General features: G+C 40.7%; 1 protein-coding gene across 3 annotated transcripts; it reads right to left on the bottom strand.

The window, feature by feature from the left end:
- Window positions 1-3,179: 3,179 nt before the first annotated feature.
- Window positions 3,180-23,883, bottom strand: paqr6 (progestin and adipoQ receptor family member VI). Of its 3 annotated transcripts, none has more exons than XM_019279124.2 (8): window positions 23,730-23,883; window positions 11,390-11,661; window positions 9,386-9,513; window positions 8,711-8,916; window positions 6,977-7,103; window positions 5,929-6,025; window positions 5,403-5,547; window positions 3,180-4,305 (listed from the first exon to the last, which is right to left on the bottom strand). In XM_019279124.2, exons 1-8 carry the CDS (start codon window positions 23,788-23,790, stop codon window positions 4,040-4,042), a joined length of 1,302 nt encoding a protein of 433 aa, XP_019134669.1. In that variant the 5' UTR covers window positions 23,791-23,883; the 3' UTR covers window positions 3,180-4,039. The 3 variants fall into 3 exon arrangements, with proteins under 3 accessions (XP_019134669.1, XP_019134671.1, XP_019134670.1); XM_019279126.2 differs by lacking the exon at window positions 23,730-23,883 and adding an exon at window positions 23,259-23,661; XM_019279125.2 differs by lacking the exon at window positions 23,730-23,883 and adding an exon at window positions 19,252-19,397.
- Window positions 23,884-24,654: the final 771 nt, after the last annotated feature.

Consider the following 24,654-nt stretch of genomic DNA (forward strand, 5'->3'; position numbering starts at 1 on the left):
TCTTTTTTAACGAGGAGTAAAAGATTATTTCACATCAGCTTGTTTAAAACAAAGTTTTGCTGCAGCGATGCCTCATTTTTATGTTTTCTAACTCAGGATACTGCGCCTCGCTTCAAGGCTGCAAAGGAACCAGTCAAATAATCTCACATCAGGTCTGAAGGCTGCTTATCAGACTGCCTCACCTGATGTCTACCAAGAGTTTCGGGTTACCTGCAGATGAATCTTCAGGGATTCAAACACTGTTGCAGCACTGCAGCTGAAGCGTATCAGCAGATCTGTAAGGATGCGCTCTTACTGTACTGTTCTGTCCTCTGCTGGTCACTCACACACACTGCTCAGACTCAGTCGGGGTTAACTGCAAAGTGCCAACAACAAGAATTACAGATTTTTTTAGTCCAAATTGTAACAATTTTTCATTTTTTAAAGGCTAAATGTTCTGCTTTTTGTTACAAACAACAATAGTCACTAGTCAGAAAAAGAATTAGGAACTGTTTTCTCATTAATAATATCAAATATTAATTAGATTAATTGTTTTAACTTCTAGTTCATTTGATGCTTTTTTGCTATACATGATCATCTTTGGGTTTTGTTCCTGGTCAGACACTTGAAGACGTCACTTTTGGGAATCAAACACCTTCTCTGGGTGTTTAAAGACAAAACATTAATTGATTTTTTTGCTAATGGAATTAATTAATACTTGGAGCCCTGTATACAAGTACACAGTGTGCACACACTCTGATTCAGACTGTAGTATCAGTTAAAATTCGTCCGACCACAACCTTATTCTTAATAAATAAATAAACACATCACATAGTAAAATGTTATTATTCCAGTGACAATTAATCCATTTATAAAAGGCTTAATTTATTACACAGGTCTAGTACAAACAAGGTAGCAAATTACAAATTATACACAGCAAAGAACAAATAAGTATTTATACATTTTAAGAGTAGTTTGTTGTGGAACAAATGATGAATTATATCAAAAGAAAAGTTGTATAAAACATTTTTTTCTTTAAAAAAAAAAAGGCACCAATAACATGTTCAAACCATCTTTTTACTTCTTCTTCTTTTACTTTGACACTTAAAATTTGTTGTTGCATCAAATGATTCATCCCACCCTCGTCTTTGCTCTCGATTTCACATTATCGTACATCCTTCAGTACACTGTATTTAAGAGGAGAAAAGTGCCCAGTATTCCTGATAATTACAACCTGCATCAGTTTGTCCACTGAGGAGGAAACCAACAAGGTTTACACGAGAAACAGTGACCTGATGTGGAGAATTTCTGGACTTGGAATTGAGAATTTGGTAAAAAAAATTATGTAAAAAAAAAAATTCAGAGAGGAGATATCAGCTGCAGAAGCCTGGACGCACAGCGTCTCTGAGCTTCATAACCGTGAAACTGCCGAAAACGGCACAGAGGCACCGAGTGTGATGAGAACGAGTGAGATGACCAAAAAAAAACAACAACTGCAGCTCAGAAATAAATGAGTTCCAAACTAGTTTGGGTCGATGGCAAGGAACCACATCAGAAGCCAGTAATGATGCAATTCCAAGAATCAACAGGGTCAAACCGAGGAACGCTGTAAGATGATGACTGTAGAGAAAATAAAAAAGAAATGGATCAATGCTCGGCGGGGGTGAAGATAAAACAGAAACAGAGTCAGCCGCTGGAAACAACATCGAGGGCAAATGCTGCTCTGTTTTGTCCACGAGACTTTTATACTCTGCACACTAACCATGATCCTAAAACAACTCAGCTCTGTTACAGAAGTGTGTGTGCATACTTTGTGTATGTGTGTGTGTGTGTGCTCTAAACATTGACTCTGTCTGACTTCAGCGTCCATCATGGAGCTGTACCACACCTCATTCCCATAATATCACATACAAGTCCCCCTCTTATCTCTGCCAACACAGCTAAAGGACTTCTGTGTGAGTGTGAGTGTTAGCCGCGTGCTTCCCTGTGAGCTGTGTTCACAAACTACCGGTGTAAATGCGTGCCTCAAAACGTGCTTTAAAAAAAAAACTTATACAGACGAGCCTTCCGCGTGCTTGTCAAGTAAAATGAGCATTGTTGAAAATCTGTACCTGCAGTGTGTTAGTGCTGCGACAGAGATGTTTAGTAAAGTCTCCCACTAAAACCTATTAATCAATACTTCTTTGCCGGCCTCTGAACCAAAGGCTTTTATATTTTATTACAGTACTGCTATGCCTGCAGTTTTATTAATTAATTATCCAATTTATGCATCTTATCAAGTCATTTTTACTGTATTTCCTTAAACCAATTAATTATTTAATTGTTTGTCTATAAAATAAAAAAAAAGGGGGAAATGCCCATCATAGTTTCACAGAGACAAAACTCAAGACATTCAGTTTCATCATAGTTTCACAGAGACAAAACTCAAGACATTCAGTTTACAATGATGTAAAACAGAAAGATAAAGACACAAGACAAAGACGCACATTTAAAATGGCTGAAAATAGCAAATGTCTGGCCTGTAAAGTCACTCAAATGATGAACGGATTATCAAAGTAACTAATCGATTAATAAACGGATCATTTCAGCTCTAACACAGGCTTTTAGAAATAATCTTTGCACTTCTTTTAAAGAGGCTCTAATGACTTGATAAGAGGTCGTTTTTCATTAATTTAAGAAATCTAGTTACCTCACGAATAATTCTCTAGATCTCCTGCCAAAGAGCAAAAAACACTCTCCCTCATTCCTGTTCAAGCACCTAAAAAAAAGCAATAAATAGAATTCAGTTCTATAAATATTGTACAGTTATTATTTCAGTGGTAAATGTAGACAACAGTCTCAGGGACAACAAGATAACTACAGTATATATAGAGTGTTACTGGTGTGTTATACTAATACGACCCCAAACTAATGACTGAATTAACTTATTTTCCTCTAAATGTAACCCAACTTGTTACAAACCACACAAATTATAAAATAAAAAAAGGGAAATATGCAAATAATTATGAAGTTGAATTATTAATTCGTGCCAACGCACATGATAAATATGTTTAGGAAGAAAAAAAATCTCATGATACACGATGGAATAATAAAGAGAAAATGGAGCTGAACATAAAAAAAAATTGTTGAAGACCTTCAGGGGGCATGAGGCCATTTAATCGTTGCCATAGAAACGCACGGTTATGAAAATGGTACTTGTCTTTTAATCACTGCCGCTGTGCTGTAACTTTTTTTTTTTTCTCTTCTTCCCCTGTTGAGGGCAGATTGTGGGGTTCATAATAAGAGAGGCAATCAGAAAAAAAAAAAAGAAAAAAAAAGAACCACACTGGCCTGCAAATCAATGCCAGCCTGCGCAGAGTGGAATCAATAGGTGGATATATAAGAGCTGGCAACGCAATCTGCATTATATTATGTAGAGTCGAATGAGTGCCGTCTGCCCTAAAGACCGCCTCATACGCAGAACAACCATACTAACCAGAGCAGTCCAGTTACAAAGAAGATTTTCAATGACTCCTCACGTGAAGTGAAGGAGATTCTGGCCTTGTAACGCGCGCAAAGAAGCATCGTTAATTCACAATATGATCCCTGCAAACTGCCGCGTTAAATGTTTTCCAGTTTGAGATTCAGGCTTGTCCTCGTAGTGATCTACTGTAAACATCCATCAGTGTAGTATAGCTCTATAATAAGGCACTTGTGTGTTGTGTTACAGCAGCGTGCTTCCTTCAACCCAGAGCCTTTTTTTTTTCTTTTTTTTTTAAATGCACATTGAGCAACCTTCAAAATAAATTAAACAGACACACACACACACACCAAAAAAAAAAAAGGCTTCGATAAATGCGACTGGGTCCTCAGCTTCTGAGTAAACACATGGACAAATACTTCAGGTGTAAAAACGCAGGTTAGAAAAATGCTTCAGCACTGAACGTGATGTATGAAACTCTTTATCTCTGGATGATAAAACTATCGGTGTTAAACAAGTATTACTGTGAACTGTTAATAGTCATCTCGCACAGCCCAAACCTTTCCTCTGGAAAGTCAATGAGCCGTTTTGTGGCCCCCGTCACTGCTCCTTGCGCTCGCACGTTTGCGCGTGCGGCTGGTTGGAGCTGTGGCAGGGTTTCCACAGCAGCGGGGCGCTGAAAATGCCGATGATACCCAGGTTGAGGGCGAGGCTGGCGACCAACACCCCGATGGTCCCCAGGAAGGAGGGCATCGCTCCGTGGGCCAAGAGCAACGACTTCCGTGACGTCATGTCCGCTATCACGCCCTCCATCTGGAAGTGGGTCCCCACCACGGCGCTGACGTGGAAGAGCTGGTGGCTGTGACCTGCGTGAGACAGAAAAAAGGATTCATCAGCAACAATTTTGATAAACGATTAATGTTTTAAATAATTTATTCAGAAAGAAATATTGAAATATTCTCCGGTTCCAGTTCCACTAATGTGAAGATATGCTGTCTGTCTTGAAGACAAAAGCTGCAACAATTAGTTCTTTCAAATCTGTCAAATTTTGTCAATTTGTTTTGTCATTTATAATAATAAATTAAATCAAACCAAAAGCATTAAAACATGACTTAGAAAATCAAGTTTTGTAGTGTTTTTTAGCGCCCCTCCAAGTTGCCAATTTGAAAGTTTCAGGTACTTCAGTCGGCCAACAGTTGTTAATTTTGGTCTGTTTTCTATGCTGAGCCTCTTTTCAAGTTCGTTGGTCAATATTTCTAAAAATAATTAAGATATCAACAAGCTTCGTGAAACTTTTGATGAGGTTGGTCCAATGTGTTCTTTAATTGAGAGCACACTGAACTGACTCAGGTCAATCACAATCACAGTGTAGGAGTTTACCTTTAATTACAGCGCCCTCATCAGGTCATATTTCTACACTATTTGTACACAACTTCCAATGTCTTCATCATTTACCGTCACATGAAAAACACTTCTTAAAAACAGTTAGTTTAATCCGTTGGTGGAAGCATATTCAAAAACTTTCAGAGAATCTCAGACTATTAAACGGCATCAATTACAAAGCGTCTCCTCTTCCTCTTCTTCTGCACAACACAGCGGCGCTTTCTTTGTACAGTGCAAACCATTTTTAAAAATAAAAAACACAACACGTTTGAAACGTTACCAAGTTAAACAACCGTCTGTTCAGCAAATAAACCGGCATAAAAGTTTGTGTAAGTTTTCATGGCAGTATATCAAAAGCCTGTCTGATACGGAGCCATTGTGTTTTTATTAATTGTCCAGTAAGTCAGCAGGGAAACCATTCAAGAACAGGCAAAAACAAAAGGCAGCAAAGCCCTATGCGGAGATAAAACCTTGTTGGTTTTACTGTTCAAGGCTAATTTTAACAGCATGTGGTCACATCAGTACAGTTTGAACCTGCCCCCTGAAGCCAGTTATCTTCTAATATCCATGAAGGACGTACCAAAGTAGTCGAAGCGCCCTGGGGCCAACCTCTCCGGGAGGTGGGCGGTAAACAGGAAACAGGTGAGGAAGGCAAAGAGGAGGTGGTAACAGTGACTGGACAAGGCGTCGCTCGAGCTGCAGCTTCCCCCGCAGCACAGAAGGATCTACACACGGAACACAGCGACGCTTTTTTACATTTAATATATCCAGAAAACAATCAAACAAACAGAGTTATGTGTTATGTAATGCACACTACAGATACCAACCCTGATGATTGCAGCACTGTTAACAGGATGCTTGGCCTAGTTAAGGACAAAGCTAAACAAATACTTATGTGTTGCACAAACTAATCACCCGTGATTAGCAGAATTAACTGATGGCAGCGATACATTTGTATGAGACTGAGAAACTAAATCAGTTTATAGTGAGCCAGACAGAGTAATACATCCTGGCACTAATCAGCTCCAAACACTTACATAACAACACATTCTGTGCAAGTGTGCGTGCAGTACATCCATGCTGTTTTAATATGTAAAGCCACTCACCCTGTAAAACAGAGGAACAGTGTCAAATATAAAGGGAAGGACAAACGCTCCTGTCCTTAAAGCTTTACTCCTCTGTGGGAACTGCAGCTCCAGGAACCTGTGGAGACAAACGGAGGGTAGTAACTAACATTTCTATTCATTTTTTAAATCCATACACAGCGTACAGTGTATATACACAGACATAAAATGATGCACGACACCCATCCACACAGCAAAACCCAGCTGATTTAACATTACAGACACCCATCCACACAGCAAAACCCAGCTGATTTAACATTACAAGCCATTACAAACACTATAACAATTCCTCAACTTTAAATAAACTGAACAGAGTGGACAACAGCTCCACATTATTTGAAAAGGGTGGTCCACTGAGGTGTTAGTAATGGACTGTGTAACTTTACTTTGTCTTTTTACTGGAACCAGTATAAGCCCATGGACAATATTATCTTATTGGAGATTTATGTCTATACGCTGACAGATAAGTAACAGAAATTGCTGTAAAGAAATGGCAGACTAGGGTTTAAAATGTCCCAGTTACAGACTTAAACATGCTGTATCAGTCTGGGTAGAAATCCGTAGACCTCCTGCAGGGAGGTTGTTGGTGCCGTGTTCCTCATGAAGGACACACTGTCACTGACGATGCATTTCAATTTTCCATTAGTTTCATACTTTTAAATAAATATTGACTTAAGGGCAGAACATTTTTCCCACAGATAAATCTATTATAAGATGTTAGAAGTGCACCGACTGAGGTCAGACTGATGCATCAGTTTACCGCACACCAGTCGATAACGGCTTCATTTAAAGTCAGTAACACACTTGAGGAAGGAGTTTCAGTGGGTCAGCGTGTCTTTAAGAGCCGCTGAACCTAGAAGACTTTTATTTGTCTGGGTTTCAGTGAGTTAGAGTTTAAGTGTCACATGACGCCGTAAAGTTTCCATCCTGGCGAAGAACACCAGAAACAAGTCTGAGGGAAACATTAAAGCCTTGTGTTTCTCCAGAAGACGCATTAATACAAATCAATGGGTATGCAGCGGCCTCTTACCTGGAATAGCAGGACAGACTGGTGCAGAACAGTGTGTTTCCGATGGCGATGGGGACGAAATGCTGATGGAGCCAGCTGTTCACCCAGCTGTCTGGTATGACATAGTAGCCGTAGCTTATGGCACAACCTGAACACAAAATAGGATATTTTTAAAATAGTGTTAATTCATTTGACCTGAGAGGTTAATGAGGGTTTATTTTTTAAATGTCCTTTCTCTCCTGTACAAGTTTTTGTTTAGTTTAAACTCGTATATCTAAGTATCTGTAGGTAAAGGTGCCTTTTATCAATATATATGTGAATATTTCTGTAGATATAAAATCTTTGATCTGTTTTCTAAGAGTCTTTCCAACGGCAGCACAAGTGTCAAACAAACAAACACAGAGCAAACCCTGACGAGAGAAGAGTGAGGACAAAAAAAAATATTGTATCACATATGAATATAAATTTTGATGGGAAGGGGGGAAACAAACTGAAACTGAATTAAAGTGATGCATTAACATATTTACGGTCGCCCGTTTGAGTATTTAAAGCCACAACATGTAGATATTTCTTCTAGTGGCAGTGACACAACGGTGCACTCTGCGTCTGCAACATTGTCTTCTCTGATACGACCACTGGAGGTCGCCAAAGTAGGAACATTTGAAGTTCTACATGTTGAGGTTTTTCTTTTTTTTTTAATGTTTCAAATGATTTAACATGAGAAGAGTGACTGAAAAGCTTTCAGGTGGACGTGGATTTAAAAACAGTGTACTGAAAAACAACAAAGAAAAGTGTTGATCCTTGTTCCCTTGAGAGCATCCGCTGTACTGTTTCAACAGACTCTCCTCCATCAAAGCTCAGCCTCCGACTGTAAAGTTTGTCCTGTGATTGTTTGTCCTCGCTTTTATCCCCGATATGAACTCCTGAACATTTTAATCTCGGCACAAAGGAGCTTTGTGGCAGATTTAGAATCAGGATCCATCTAAGATGGGAACTGAAGAGGCCTCCGTTAATATTCTGTAAATGTTTGACTGCTGCTCTGTAGGTGGGATCGAATATATGGTGCAGGGATTGTAAACACGCCCATAAAGACAAAGACTATCACATCATCTGAAAAGCAACTGTGAACATACACACTGATACTGCATACAGTAGGCTCACGTTAAAATGCGTGTATGCACTCGCCTAAAAAACAGGCAGGAAGTGACACGGGATGCTGCAGGTAGGTATTTTTAAAACGAGCACTTGTGGAACAAGCTGTAAATTCCTGCAAGTCAGATTTATTATTTGTTGTAAATACCGATACACAGTTACAGGGAAACATTATTCATAGGAGAAACACACCCTGTCTGGACCGCAGACAAGCCGCGAAACAAATGATTCCTTAGAAAGGAGCGATGTTATTACATGCAGCCTGAGATGATATGGAAATCAGACGAGCTCTGATCATATCCACATGATAAAAGGCAAATAGATGCAACAATGTGTTGACTGTTCTGCCATGTCACCTGATAGGTAAACAGATAATCAGATTAGTAGAGAAAAATTTGTAGAAAATGCAATTTAGCTGTTAATTATGTACCAAACATCTTCATAATAAATAAGAAAGTATTAAACTTTTAAGTGTTTGCATTGCAAACATAGTTTTTTATCCTAATTTTATAAATATACACTAAGAAGTTTGAAGCGCGTGCTGTTCAGAGAGCATGCATTCCTTGCGTTTTTAGGATTCCACCAGCGTCTCCGAAGTCTTACCCAGACTGTAGAGGCTGAGCGCTCCGTAGTCAAAGAAGTAGCAGATGTGGCGGGACTCTGGGGACATGGTGCTGAAGGTGTGCGCACAGCTGGAGGTGAAGGGGTAAATGCAGATGAGCAGCATGTACACCAGAAGGGGCCAGGTGTAGCTGTCGGTCAGGAAGTTCAGGGTGGAGCAGAGGACACAGAAACGCCACAGGAAGTACCTGCAAGTACACATTCAAATATATGAACACAGAACCGTTCCTCTCTGACTTCTACTGTCCCACGCTTTTCAAGGTTGCTGTACTTGGACTTCTCTGACATCCTGGTCTCAGTTTCATGTTTATTTTCATTTGGGCTTATCGGATTTTTTGGGATCCAGCCTAAAACTTCTCTCCACTTTGCTAAAAACCTTTAGAGTCCACCTGTTTATTTTTCCTCGAGCACTACGAAGAATTTAACGGATTACATCTCCGGTACTTAACGTAGACTCACAGGCTTCGACTCTGTCATGTTTTGACAGCTGGAAAGTTACAATACAACCGGATTTGCTCGTCCTTTAAAAGTTTGTAACAAAGTTTCGACTGTCGATCTCGTTGCTGTTTTGGTGCAACTGATGCAATCCTAACGCATTACAAAAATGCACCGGACAAAACGAAGGATAATCAGTCACGTCCATGTTGTTCCACACACCATGTCGGCAGGAAGTGGGTCCAGATGTTAATCGTCTCGTTGTTCATCTGGAAGCTGCTGAGGACGCAGTCCAGCGCTGAGCTCCGCGGATGACGGTATCCAGAGATGATGCTGTCCTCCCTGAACACCTGTGGATGACAGCAATAACACTGTTAAAGGTCTGCTGATCCCGGTGGGGGGCAGATATGCACTTTTCACCTTCTCACATCTAAAAAGAGGTCAGAGGACAGCGGCAATGTGACACAATTGACTAAGGCCGACCCCCCAAAATCGATGGTTCAAGACAGATCAGTGTGGAAGACTCGTTGGACACACAGCCATGCAGGAACAAAAGCATGCCAGGCTGTAAACTTCACAAACCGAGTCTCAAAATAGTAGAGAAGGGTTAGAGAAGGAGAGGGCATCGTGACAGCGTGACACAGGGCAGCATGACTCCGGTCGGGTTGGCTGCCCGACACTCTGCTCTGTCAGTGAGGTCGGCTAAACCACTTTTAGCCTCTGCTGCCATCCACTGTGATTGACTCACTGTCAACAGCGCTGTCAGCACCCCGGCAGGAGGTATGCTCTGTGGTGTGCAGGGACTTCACACTAAAACTTTCACTTTTATCTGCTGTTTTAAAGAAAGGCATTAAAACTATAAATCAGATGAAGACTTAAATCAACCAAGGACAAAAAAAACAATTTATCTAAAGAAAATCAAATATTTTAACTCCAAGGTCACATATTTTAGTACTTGACACTGATACTGTTGAATGGATATTGTAGTACAACAATGACTGCTTATCACTCAAGATAAGGTCCCCGCAGTGGTGTGGACGTCTGCCAACACAGATGCTTGAAGTGCAGCGCTGTGCTCTGCCTCCTGTTGCAGGGACAGTCTCTCTGCCCCAATAGGACACATATCTTTCCTACTAAGGCATGAACGCTGAATCTCACCATACATTTGGGTTTGTTTACAGTGTGGAAATACTGGGAGGTTAGCAGATGAAGTGTGATAAGGATGCAGAGGTAGACCTGTACATACGTGCCAGACAAGACAAGATCTTGAGGCAGTTTCGTCTTTGTCAGTCAGGTAAAACACGTGCTCCCTGTCCAACTTTAACGTTACAGCTCAGTAACAACAAACTAGATGCTCTTGACTAGTTTAACTAGCTAATTTTATAAAAATTCTAATGTTTAGGGTCTTTGAAACATACAATATTTATCAGTAATGACTTTTAAACTTTAAAACCTGACTAAGCATACAGAGAGGCTGTCTTAAATTAAAACACCTATATTATTCTGTCTTTACGTTATCTTTAATTTGAGGCTAGTTTGATTGATTTTATGAAGCCAGAGCTTTGAAAACTTTACTTATATTTATGAAACACATGTCACTGACAGTAAAAAACAGACCTTTTATAAGTCTACTCCTAAAAGTCTAACGTTGTGTTACATAAGAGAGTCCTTCAAGGAATTCAAGAATTGTCAAACATGCGTTGCATAAACGACAGGAAATAAAAAAATACCTGCAAGTTCCTGACTTTGTACCACGATGCACAAACTGCCTGCACTGATTCAGTGCCCATGTAGACTCTTTTTAATTAAAGATTAATCTAATTATTATTTATACGGCAACCATGGAATGAATGGCAAGCATATGTGATGTAACTCTGCAGTTCCTCTTTTACTGTAGCTCATTGTTTTGCTTTTACAGCCTCTTACCGCTCACCAGACATCTGTTACCATTCTGATAAACCCAGTAAATGAAGGAAAATTGTCTCCGTCTGTAACATATACCCCTGAGTCCTAATTCAAAATGAAATCTAAGCACCACCTTGTGTGACCTGATGCCACACCACTTCCTCTATTTTATACAATGAGTGACTGTGGAGAACCTGTTCCAAAGTAATGACACTACCACGGGACATTTGGTTTTTACAGCAGGATACAACAAACCGTAAAACAGACCTACAAAGTACCTTGCAAACCTTGTAGTGAAGGTGTCCCTCCTTCCTTCCTTACCTTGGGGACCTGGTGGATGTCGAAGAGCTGGGGAAGCTTGATGCTGAGCATGTCTGTGGGCAGTCTGATGGCACCCCTCCCTCTCTGACAAACCTCAATGAGCCTGGCTCGTCCCCCACGACAGAGGACTAACCAGACCGGGTAGTCAAACACCGGGATCCGGGCCCTTTGTCCTGGACTGTCTGGCTCCCATCGCAAGCAACGTCCCCAGCCCTGGCTCCACCCGCCTCCAACACCACTATTGGCTCCGATCCCCCGCCACACTGGAAACACTGCAGACACACACACACACACACAACGAACACACAAACAATGAAGCACCGACTGGCTTACCATCCAATCCGATGGTAACACTTGTTAACACTTTGAGCTTTGCGTGGTCAGGCACCTGTCTACATTAGATATCTACAGCAGCTTTATATCAGCAGGTGGTCTCAGTTCTTCTGAAAGTTTGCTGACTGAAACTGAAAGAGGAGACTTTTGTGCTTTTAACCGACTCTTAAAACCTTTTCCCTTCGGACAGTGACAATGTATTTACAATTTCTTTACAAGTAAAAGTCCTGCATTCCTGTAAAATCCTGTAAAAGTACACAGGTACTCATATATATTTATATGCAGAGGCTGCATTAACAGATGAGGGCGATCTTGGTACATAGCAAAGCTATCGTAAAATGTCATCCCTGATGTCCAAAGTATTTTTTATAAAGCTCAATAATTGTGATGTTGATAAACGAGGTGAACCGATGCAGTGGAGGACAAAAGACAGGCTTGTAATACTGATAACATTCATCAGCCAGCAGCAGCGAATGTTACGGGGGAAGCAAGTATCAGCGAGGACGTAAAAATCTGTGCATCTCTTCTCTCCATACACTCACAAATGTATCATCTGGTTGTGATACTGTGTGTATGCAGGCAACTTAGATCAAGGACTGTGGAGGCACGGACACAGGTGCATGATGTTGGATTGTGTTTTATGTCGATCTTTGCAGTGATGTTCACAGAGCTAATATCAGCATTAAGGTTCCTATGACAGTGAGTCCTCAAGTGTGAGCTCTTTGTTGACTTCAGCCGACAGCTGAGAACAATCTCTTATTGTGTCTGCTCTTGAGACATGCCCGGACATCGGTTCGAAGAATGCCTGGTATTGTCACGTTGCAGTGGCCTGCGTGTAATAAGAACATGTTTGTGGGAGCCAATGGGACATTACATAGAACATTCCTGTTCTTTTCTGTCAACGGAGGCGGCAGGTCATCAGTGAACTGGTTTCTTACTCCACAACATGTTTTTAACTTTACAAGACCAGAGGAGCCACGACAACCTGGCTGGACAACACTCAACAATGACTTATTGTAATTGTTTCAAAATAATTTTGAATGAACTAAAATTGAGCAAAACAAACAAACAAAAAAAGTATCTATAACTATGAAACTGCACCCATCCTTTCATATTTTCACACTTGAAATCAAGTGCCATGCTGCAACCCAACTCATACAACATAATATGCAACATAAACCATTAATAAATTATATTCATATGCTCGTAAAAAACACATTTTTCTGTGTAAAAATGTCCCCTAAGGTCAGGCACTACACACACACACACTGCCCGCTCTGCCTTAATGTCACTAACCCACCATAGCTGCAGAGACATTTTTTGTTTTAATGTAATGACATGGTTGTAACAGAAACTAGCCCAAGTAAACACAGCGATTGAGAGAAAAATCAATATATAGGACATACCGGTGGTGAAAAAGACACATTTGAGGAGACATCACTTATAAAGTCATATTTTTTAGACAGTCACTTTCACTTCAGAAAGAGGATTTTGCAGTGTTATTGTCCGGAGTTTTTTTGGACACACACAGGTTAAAACATTTTCTGGCTGTCATTACAGCTCACGCCTCAAGGGACTCCTCTCTAGCAGTGTGGGAGTAACAAGAGGGGACCGCCGCTTACTGCAACCCAGCTGCAGGCCCCGTCCTGTTAACTGTGACAAAGTGAGCTTTGTCGAGGCTAAAGCCTTGAGAGTAACAGGGGCCAAAGGATGGCTGTTACACGCTGCACTGGATGGAAATGAGGCTTCTCGCACTCACAAACACACACACACACACACACACACACACATAGACACATAGACACAGACACACACAGGAGAACATGCACAAATACTCTGAGTGCTAACATGCATGCACACTGGTACAAATCCTGCATTCATCATGGCTGGAGAACAGTGGAGCGCACAAACAGGAACACACACACACACACACACACACACACACACACACACACACACACACACACACACACACACACAGCTTGTGCTGATGACAATAGCTACAAAAAGCCACTGGGTTCACTGCAGTGTGCAAAAAAATATGCTCAGTTGAATTCAGATCATCAGCATCATGTGATGCCGATGATTTGAATAGTCAGTTTTAGGTTTTGATGTGTCTGTCTGTTGTTGTGGTCTGGCTCATTTTAAAAGTAACATCTACATATGCAAAATGTATACAGATCAGATTATAACTGGCTCCGAGAGATGAAGATAAAATAGGGCTGCTTTATGTAGCTGGATGCAGCGTTCAAGGCGCCAAACAACTCAAGAATGTTAACGTCTCGGTGAATTTTGGACAGTTGATTCGATGTGAGTAGACACAGACGAGTGGAGGACATGGACTCTCCTGCTTCTCCTCAGAGCTCGATGACCCAGGAAGTATGTAAGTGTGTCCTGACATGCTGTCCGACAACAAGCAGAGCTGTGCGATATGAGCAGAATCTCATCACGACAAATTCAAAGAATACTTAAATGACCACATGTGGTAGCCTTATTTGTCACATTATAATAAAATACTCAACAAATTAAAAAGGTACATTTCATTTGATTACTTTTCTCTTTGTATTTCAAACATTTGTGCAAATTATTAATTAATCATGTAACAATTATCAAGTACAAGCACCTTGTCTCATCTCAGCTGGTCGGAGCCTTTTTTCTGTTCACAATCCTGTGTTACGTTCACTCTCCTCCATGTTTGTTTGTGTTGCCTCAATGCAAATTTCCTGCTAAGGGTACAGGATTAACCGGTTCAACTATTAACTGCAGTTTAGAAGTTCAATGCTCACTTAAATGGCATAATTTGAGGGCTTAACACAATGTTCGTAACGTCTTTCATTTCTATGAAAACGGCAAAAAAAATAAACTCATGTGACTTTATACATAAATGAATGCACCATAATTGTGAAAACAGGATTTTTCCCTAACAGAGAGTGCACAACATTGCACAACAACAACCCTAACAAGTGTAAAAAGTGTAAAAATCATGTAACAATGTGTGAGTATAGACGTTTATGCATGGAAGAAGATATACTGCAAACATAAAGTAGAACGCTTCAGACACAAAAGTCTTTCCTCCAGATTCACACTATAGACATTACATCCTTGTCTACTGGTCCATGCTGGACAGTCAGCATGTGACTCTCCTACACTCTTACTCTTTATTTTGAACAGAAGTCTGAAAGGATGAAACTGGTATGCAGAACTTTAAACACAAGATACAAGAGTCACATACAAGTCAAATCAGTTTCAAGTTCAGGACCGGAGCCACAACTTGAACACAACAACATTCATCCTTCAATAAAACAAGAAGAAGCTGAAGAACCAGAGAAAACACTCTGGTCTGACAACTTCACTTTCATTAAGAGCTCTCAACTTTGACTTCATGAAGTCGGTTCCCGAGAATTCACAAAAGGGAAGATCGTACGGACAGTGTTTACGTGAAGCATCGTACAAGCATGCACAGGCCAAAAACATACTCCTCTTCACCGCGCCCTTTACGGAATAACTGAGTCAGTCAGGAGGCCCTCTGCTCCACTTTCTCCTCTGAGACCAGGAGGAAGTATTCACATGGTATAAAAACACCGTGGATTTGTGCTGTGTTAGACAAGACACAGATTTAGTCTGGCCAAGACGTTGGGGGTTAAAGATCCAACGTTGAAAGTTTGCTTCCCCCTTTGTGGAGCCTCTCCGAAACTTGGCTTGGACGAAGGCTTTTTGCGTAAGTGGTTTATTAAATCTCACATGCAACCTCCCTCAAAAGATAACATCCACCACGAGAAGCTGACTGTGGCTTCCTGCAGATTTGGAGAAAAAGGTATTTGGCTCCTCCTGACCAGCCCTTCTGAGAAAGCCATGAAACAGACAGTGCCTTGTTTGAGGTAGTATTGTTTATAGAGACTATTACACGAGTGTTTGCTCCAGTCCTTTAGCCTGCTGTAGCTTCTTTACAAAGCACTCCTTTTAAAAACACAGTCAGACCACAGCGTGCGTTCATTAGGCATGATTTAAGATGTGTTTTGACACCACACAGACAGTGTTTACTCTTGAAATGAATCCAAACTCTATATGATCCGTGGCTTTCAAAAAGAGCTTCAAAAAGAGATAGAAGACACTGAAAGTGAAATGACCCATTCCCTTACACAGTATATGTTTATGTCTGTACACTAATATGAAATCGGCAAGTTGTCATTTTTACACTTTTAAACAAACAGATAAAAAAAGCATTTCCCAAACTAATCTTTTAAAGGATCACGGTGTAGGATTCAGTGGCATCTAGTGGTGTAGCTGCTGATTGCAACCCCGTTGCCTCACCCTCTTCTTCCTGGCCTGAGAGAAAAACACACAGAAATGCACGAAAAGGCCGAACTACAGCCAGTGTTTAGTTTCAGTGTTAGAAACAAGGCAGTTCAACACAGCGGAGGACCTACGACGTCTGTAGATATAAAATATTCATTCCAGAAAGGTAACAAAAACAACAATTTTCATTTTTAGGTGTTTGTACACTAATAAAAAGTGATTTATGTATAATATATTGTATTTCTCCTATATTTCAGACCTCTTAAGGTGGACTCACTGGACTTTTAAGCTGAAACTCAACACTTTAACCCTGGTCGTTTTATTTCAAATCGAATGTACTCGAGTCCGAACAATGAAAAAGACGTCCTTGTCTTAAAAGACACTCTACAGTCCTATGAAGTTAATGGATTTGTGACAGTCAAAGGATCAAATCTGATGCAGCAGAACCAGAGATGTCATGACATTTCGGCTGGAGATTCAGGTGTTAGCAGAGTACTGCGGTAACACGAGACCTACTTTGTTTTGTCTGTGCATGTGTGCAGGGTGGTACTCATGTGTTAAAGGGTGTTTACTCAGCAAACATGGGGAGGAATTCAAGTCTAATGACATGCAAGATAATTCCTCTGACTGCTCGTGACTGTGAAAACGTCTGTACGCCTGTTTCACCTCCAAATGTTGGCTGTTACCTGTAAGTCCTGTGGCAATTCTGAACCTCCCCAAACACAACTTCCTTCCTTTTTTTTGTCTGAAATTCTTTCCCACACACTTGTGATGTCGTCACGTGACCTCTCTCAATGGGCGTCTTTATTGGCCAGAGGCTGACAATAAGAAGACTATGCAGAGAAGCATATTGCCCACACAGATGTGCACACGTGCCCTGTGCTGCATGAACAACAGCCTCGGCACAGTCTGCAGCTCACGGTATAGATATGCTGTCCTGTTGGAACATGTCCAATCCAGCCCGCGAAAAAAACACTCCCGTGTAAGTAACTGATGGGCCGGTTTACTGACAGTGAATCATTCACTCACAGTTACATTTGTGGGAATTAAAAAGAAGTAATTGTGTGGCATGTTGCAATATTTGTCTCAGAATCATCCATCTAGACAACATGCCCAAACCAAGCGGCAACCTCCAGCCTGGTAGAAAAACCTGTTTTGGTCTCTATAGGGTGAATTTTATAGAACTCATCTGTTCAAATTATATTAAGGCTTAAAGTTATGCAGGATTAGCATATTGGCTTGACAGGTAGGCGTCATTACAGATGGCTTGGGGTTCATTTGACCCACCTCCGGTCCGCCGATGATCCGTTGCTTAGCCGCAATGTGGAAGGGGCAGGACTACCAACATGGTGGAGACCAGGGCTGCATATTTTGAGCTTCAGAAAGGCTATTCAGACACCTACGGGTGATGCTGTCCATTCTTTATACTGTCAGTGCTACATCCATCTGTTTGCCTTCGATGTTTGTTAAGAGATGATGAGGGGCAACGCAAGTCTTATTGGTAAGTATGGTCCACTGAGAAGATCCCGTTTCTCCAGTTGCTCTTTGAATTTGGGAAACAATGGAATGATTGAAAGGAAAAATCCTAGATTCAATCGTTGTTTTTTAATCAAACAACAGATTATCAACAGATTAATTTATAATGAAAACAATAAACAGCTGTAGTCATACTCTGCTCTATGTCTATGAAAATTAAAAAGCTTGTGGACAATCAAAACAATCCACATCTTTCAGATCTCCTCCTTCGCCACTAATGAACTACTCCCCTCGGACCAAGAGCTCGAGGATACTTTAGTATTTCACAGTTCATGGGGTAACCCTGCGCACAGGAACCATATGTCATGAGATGTGTTTTATAACTTCCCTTTTAAAGTCTGAAGTCGTGTTGTTTTCAAAAGGTGTTCCTCCTTGGGCACTCCCCTTTCTTGGTAAGTGTCTACATGTCACATTGAAATGACTGCTCGAGGTTATGTAACAGGTCTCCCATGTGTTCTCAGATCACAGTGGATAACTGTGAAAACAAAGGCGGTAACAGCCACTTCCACTGCGAGATCCAAAACAGTTCATTTTTATGGATAGGATCTGAAAAGAAACTCCAGAGCCACCAGTCCACCACCGTATCAATCTTGGACCCCCATCAGCAATCTTCTGACAAAGATTTAGCCTGTGAGGGCAACAACCAATGTTTCTGGATTTCGGCAATAGCCAGCAGATATTCGGAAAACAGATAACGCATATCTGGAAATCTGATTAACAACTTGATACACAAGGATAATGACACAGATACATTTCTGTTTACCAGCATGCAACCAAAGCCCGCTCAAACACGACTGGTCAGTAATACTTTGACTGCAAACATAAAGTAGAACGCTTCAGACACAAAAGTCTTGGTCAGTCTAGACATTACATCCTTGTCTACTGGTCCATGCTGGACTCCAGTCTACAAGTACTTCATCTTAAACCCGGACGAAACCCATGTCTCAACACTGACAGTCAGCATGTGACTCTCCTAGACTCTTACTCTTAGACAAATAACAGGAACCCAATGTCAAATAGAAACTCATTACTAATGGAGCATGAGGTGATAAATCAAAACATGAAACTCAGCTGGCCGGGTGTGTTATGTTCGAACTGGTAACAATAAATAATATAAATCTACAAAATGTGAGAAAAAAAACTGTCTTACAAAGTCCAAGGAGATTACTTTAGATGTCTTGTTTTGCCTGAACAACACTACAAAACTGAAGACTGGTCTCAGTTAACTGATTATTAAATGTTTTTTTTTTAATTTTTAAAAATAAACTACATGGATGCAAAACAAAAACAAAAAACAAACCCCTTATTAATGCACCATGTGAGCTGGGAAGGCGGTTTTAAAATCCATCCATGTGGCGACTGTCTTACAATATGGAAAGAAAAATCCAAAATATCTCCAAGTTGGAAAACTAAACAAAACAAAACCGTGTATTTCGGCTGAGACATCTCCAGAGCAACCAACCATTGTAGGAAAACACAGCAGCCAGTCAGTCACAGTCACATGCAGCTAATTCTCACCAACGACTCAAGGCCATGTGAGTCTTCATGAATTCCTTCAACATTATATCACCCAAAAAAAATAAAAAAAAATAAAATAAAAGTTTAAACAGCGAAATGAGACACATGAACAATGCAGGAGCGTCAAAACACGTATTATTATTATTATTATTATTATTATTATTATTATCACGACTTACCGCGACCCTCCGACATATGTGGCGGTTAACGGGGAGTCCTCCCGCCTTGTCTCCGTTAAAAAATAAAATAATAACGCCACAGCCGTTAACGTGTGTGTCTTCTCCTCTTTCTCGGTTGAAGTGTGTGTGACTCTCTTCTCCTCTCTCCACTACAGAAGCCTCCCTTTTTTTTTTTTTTTCTCCCTCTCCCTGCGCGAGCCAGTCAGAAACACAGCTCGGTGCTCACGTGGACCGCCGGAGCAACAACAACACGAGCCATGTGTGTTTAACGGGAGGGCGCGCGCTCACACTGATGATGACACGACGACGAGGAGATTGGAAAAAGGTGTGATGTTAAAATGTTAAAAACACACACTGTAACCACCGTGAATGTGATTTGGTTTTTATACACATAAAGTCCCCAGATATTCATGATAATGCTCCACCACTGAACATTTTATTGATATTTTAGCCTGCCTTGATTTATCAGCACGTTTGGCCACATTAGGGTGTTAAAAGAAAAGTACAGTTCCCTCCTAAATGTTGTGTAGAAGCATAAAACAGCCCAGATATTCATGATAATGCCCCACTGTTACATTAAAGTATTTTACTGATACTTTAGTGGTTACTAACCACTGGCCGTATAAAGAATGGACAACATATGCGTCTCTGTGTGGCTTCCTCTGCTTCCCAGTGAGTCTAAAAAATTGGCAAAGACTTGGATCATCAAATCAAATCAGATTTTATTTGTACAGCCCAAAGTCACAAAGTCACATTTGCCTCAGAGGGCTTTACAATCTGTACAGGGAGTGACACCCTCTGTCCTTAGACCCTCGGTTCGAGCGAGGAAAAACTTTAACAGGGAAAAAAGGTGGAAGAAACCTCAGGAAGAGCCACAGAGGAGAAAAAAACTCATCACACCAACAGCATTCATCTGGAAAACCTTTAACTAAATTACACAGAAAGGGAGTGTAAAAAATATAAAACAAAACTGTTACATAAGAAGTTAAACAAAAAGTTAAAGTATCATAGTTCATCAGTAGATCGTCAACACCCGGGTGCTGAAACAAGCCATCTGTAACAGCACCTACCTGTCAATCAAAGCAGCAAATCCTGATATTAAAGGTTTTGGCCACTTTTGCCACTTGGTGGACTCAGTGACTGTCTATGTTGAAGACATACATGGCACATTCTAAGGTAATGAAAACACAACAAGTCTTATTTAAAGGGTATTTAAAGGGTGATCATACGCTAATGGAAACATATTAATATTATATTCCGTTTCTGCCAATAAATGCTCCTAAATGTTACAATGGACCTTAAAGTACAGTAGCTACTTGAAGATGCGCTTCAACAGATCCGGGTAAAACCTACCCAAACCTGTTTTTAAGAAAAGGGGTAACACTATCCAAAGAGCACCTGAGGACAGTCAGAACTGACCCAAATAGATCCGGAGACAGTGAAACTAAATCCAAAACCCAAACAGAACAATAGTCCCCAGAGGATGAATCCTATTGACTTTGGTGATCTTGTGACTTTTCCTTTATAAGTGCTGATTATCACTGAACACAGACTGCATCATTAGTTTTGTGGGTAAAACCAAACTATTGGACTGAACTGAAAGTGATGATCCAAAGTCACAAGGATTTATCTTCTGAGTATCATGACAATCCCTGAAATAACTGAGAACTAACGGACATTGCTATATTTGGAGCCACAATGCAAGCACGGCTAAAAGTAAAAACTCGTGACCCACCCAGTGATGTCAGTCACCCACGATGGTTACAGACAGGAAGTTACTCAACACCACTCAGCAAAACTGATCTGTTCAATGATTAAATGTCCTCTAGGTTATGGGAAGTCCAGCTGCCTTTCACTTACTTTAACCGTATCATATGACTCCGATGAATGAGAGCATTCATGTGAACCTGTGGGGATACTCCTTTGTCCAAACTCTGACCAGGGAGGACATCCTGTTTTATTCTGCACAAGGCAAACATCCAGTTTGTGTCAACACAACTTTATATCTCGTCATATCTCTGAAAAAAAATCTTGTTTGAGTGAATCCAAACCCAGAGCAGTGTGACGTTTGACACTTGTGGGACACTTTCAGTTCTACACGTTCACTATAAGCCCTGACAACACCAAACTATTCAAACTATTCGCTTGTTTTCACTTGTGACCCCAGCCTCTCCTCACACTTCCATTGCTTGGAAATCATTAACTATAAATATCAAATTAAGAGATAAAAACAGGACTGACTGATGCAAGCCCTACACCTTTCCCTGCAGTTATTATCCATGAGTCAATGTTCTTGGCAAACTGAGTGATTTTAAGAGTCACGTGCAATGAAAACACTGCATCATATTGTTTCAGAAAATCTCCCATGAAGATGACACACCCAAATAACTTCCAGATCAAGTACATCTGGATCGCATATTACCCTGAATTCTTAAAATAGCAGGCTGTATTCACTATCTGAAACACAAAAACAAACCTTTATTGTCCCAGTGGGGACTATTCAGAGAATTGGTGTCGCCTCCTTTTGTATGACATCAGTAAAAACAAACCAAAAAAAAAAAAAAAAGCACAAGTTCCTAGAATAAGAAACAACAAGATATTTCACAGATTGTGGCATCTTTGTACTGGCTTCCCGTCAGTGTTCGGATTACAAAGTTAAAGTGTTTACTTTGGAGGATCCTTTGTTTAAAGTCCTCTGTGTGTGTCTACTGTGCATGGTCCTCATCTCTCCTCTTCTTATTGTCCTGAGATCAAGATTCAGACACAAACATGTCAGATAATTTACTTTTAGAGCTCCGGACTCTGGAATAACTCGTGGCTTCTCTAGTAACCTGATTTTAAAAGTTGCCTTTTTAGTAATTTGCTTTTAATTGCATTGTTTTTTTATGTATTCTTCTATTTTAAAGGACTCTGTAACTGTGTTTTGTTAAGTGCTACACGGGTAAGAGGCGGGGTACACCAAGTTGGACAAGTTGAAGTACCCAACATGCTTCACATAAATAAAAGTAGCAATAACACACTCCATTAGGAGTAAAAAAGCTGTGCATTCAAACCTTTACTGAAGCAGAAGTATTATCAGCAAAATGCACATAAAGTATAATTAAATTATAAATTAAAACATAGTTCAAACAAGTCTAGAATTTTGGATTATCATTATAAATTAATTGTAAAGTTATTGCAGGTCAATGTGGAGCTATAACTATCTACATTATACACCGCTGAATATTTCTGCTTATAGCAATGCATCATATTTTATAATATGTTTTGTGTTATTTGATATATTTTACCACATTTTACTCTCAATAGACCTTTTTCCACTGCAGCCATTCTGACATGAAATGGTCACAGGTGTTTCCAATGAAACCAGTTAAGGTTCAGCAGCACCCTCTGTTTGACCTGAATGGAACTGAGCCTTAATTAGTATTATTGGAAACACATATGTGTTTACTGTTTCACGTCATATTGGCAGCTGTGAAAAAAAGGTCTATTAAACACAGCGCATCAATATGTGTCTATATACTGCAGGACAAGTACCTCAACTTGTACTTTTGTAACTTTGGTTTGTTACTTTGCACGCCTGTCAATCACACATATAGAATAAGATGAACAGTGTATCATGATTCTTGAGTTCTCCTTATTATTTTACGCACGCATGGCTGGATATGCGTAAAAAGCTCGACCCGGGATGCAAACTGCGTCATAACACGTGAGAGGTTCTGCTGTAAAAAGGCGTGTTTGTTATTATGGAGTGAGAAATCATCGCAGTGATATCCCCAAAATGTTTCGGAAGCTCAGGATTTGGCAAAGGCGCGTTCAGTTCCTATAAATGGGAGTGACTTACGAGTATAAAAACACACCGGGGTCTCTTAAGGAGAGGAAGGGGAGTGAGTTCACTGAAACAGACAGTTTTCACAAGGAAGAACACGTTGGGTAACTGCGCAGTAACGACGGAAAAACCGGTGCCAAAAGCAAAAGCAACGCGGGGACGCACAGAAACCTGGTCTGACCTTTCAGCTCGATGTGTCCGATGGGATCATTGTAGGCTCTGATGAAGGGATTCCGGAGGGTGAGTGAAGAAATGCTTTTCTGGGAATAGAAAACTTATGAATCCATCATTGTACCCCCTCCCCACCCTCCTCCTCCTCCTCCTCCTCAACAGGGACCCGTCCCTATTGTACCAAACAGTCCCCGTCTCTTCCGCTGCGCATTCCTGTAGCAAACCGAATAAAAACACACTACAGCATCCACTAATGTGGAAATCCCACCCTCAGGGCAGAGACTGTTTTTCCATTGGATGTGGGCAAAGACAGGAACTCGTTTTTCACGATCAGGAGACACAAGAGGACAAGAGCTCCAGCATCATTTACATAACTAGCAAATGCATGTCCATTTCCAAAAAGGATTTTGCGCAAGAACATGATTAATAAGTTGCACATGTGAAGTCCAAACATACTCAAAGAGCAAATACTGTTACTTACGCATAAACTCCAGGCAGGCGAGGCATTTCCCCACAGCCAGCACAGACCCCTTCATGGACATTTCGCTTTAATAACTCAGCTATAAATCTACCTAATGTGTTTCTTGTATGTTTGAACCTCTCATCCTGTCCCAGCAACCCAATCCGTCCACTCTTAAGTCCCTGCTGCAACCACACAGCTTCATGGACAGAAAAGAGGATTGCCTTGAAGGGGGGGTCAGTGAGATTTCCCCCTTACCCAGCACCAGTGCTAGTCTTTCCTCTGTTAGGGTGGCACAGACCCTGCTGCCAGTGGATTGGTTATTCTGTATGGTCAGTCAGTGGTGGGACCAGGGCCCAGGACAGAGAGTAAGAACAAGAGATAGAGACAGAGACAGACAGATGAGGGGGGGAAAAAAGAGAAAGACTGGCACAGTGAGACCCAGTTTGAATGCAAGGACGTCACAGGAGGAGTTCAGAGGGTTCAGGTTACCTAAGTTTACTGTAAAGCTTTTCCATACTTTAGGTAAAGTACAGAGATTGCATATTACTGTATATTTCCATCACTGATTAAGTCATTATTTTCTGATTTTGCCCATCAGAAAATAGTAAAAAACAAAAGTCCTCTGAGCTCGAGCTGACGATGATTGCATGATTTGTCTTGTGGGCATCTTTGTTGTTGTTAAAAGGATGTATGCGTTGGTGCAGGACACCCGAATAAATCAATCAATCCGAAAGAACAGCTTAAGTCAAGAAGTTCTGACTTTTAGTCCCTGGCATGGGTCAAAAAAATGCTTGTTACTACATTTCCCATAAGTCAATGGCATTTATCGTCAGAGTACATCTTTCAAATTTCACACCCACATTCGTTAAAACAGATAAAAGTCGTCTCAGAGCGGAGAACGATCGTTTAATGGTCAATTTTCTGTCGATTAAATCGTTCCAGC

This window comes from Larimichthys crocea, chromosome XIII (assembly GCF_000972845.2).
Source record: "Larimichthys crocea isolate SSNF chromosome XIII, L_crocea_2.0, whole genome shotgun sequence".
NCBI lineage: Eukaryota > Metazoa > Chordata > Actinopteri > Sciaenidae > Larimichthys > Larimichthys crocea.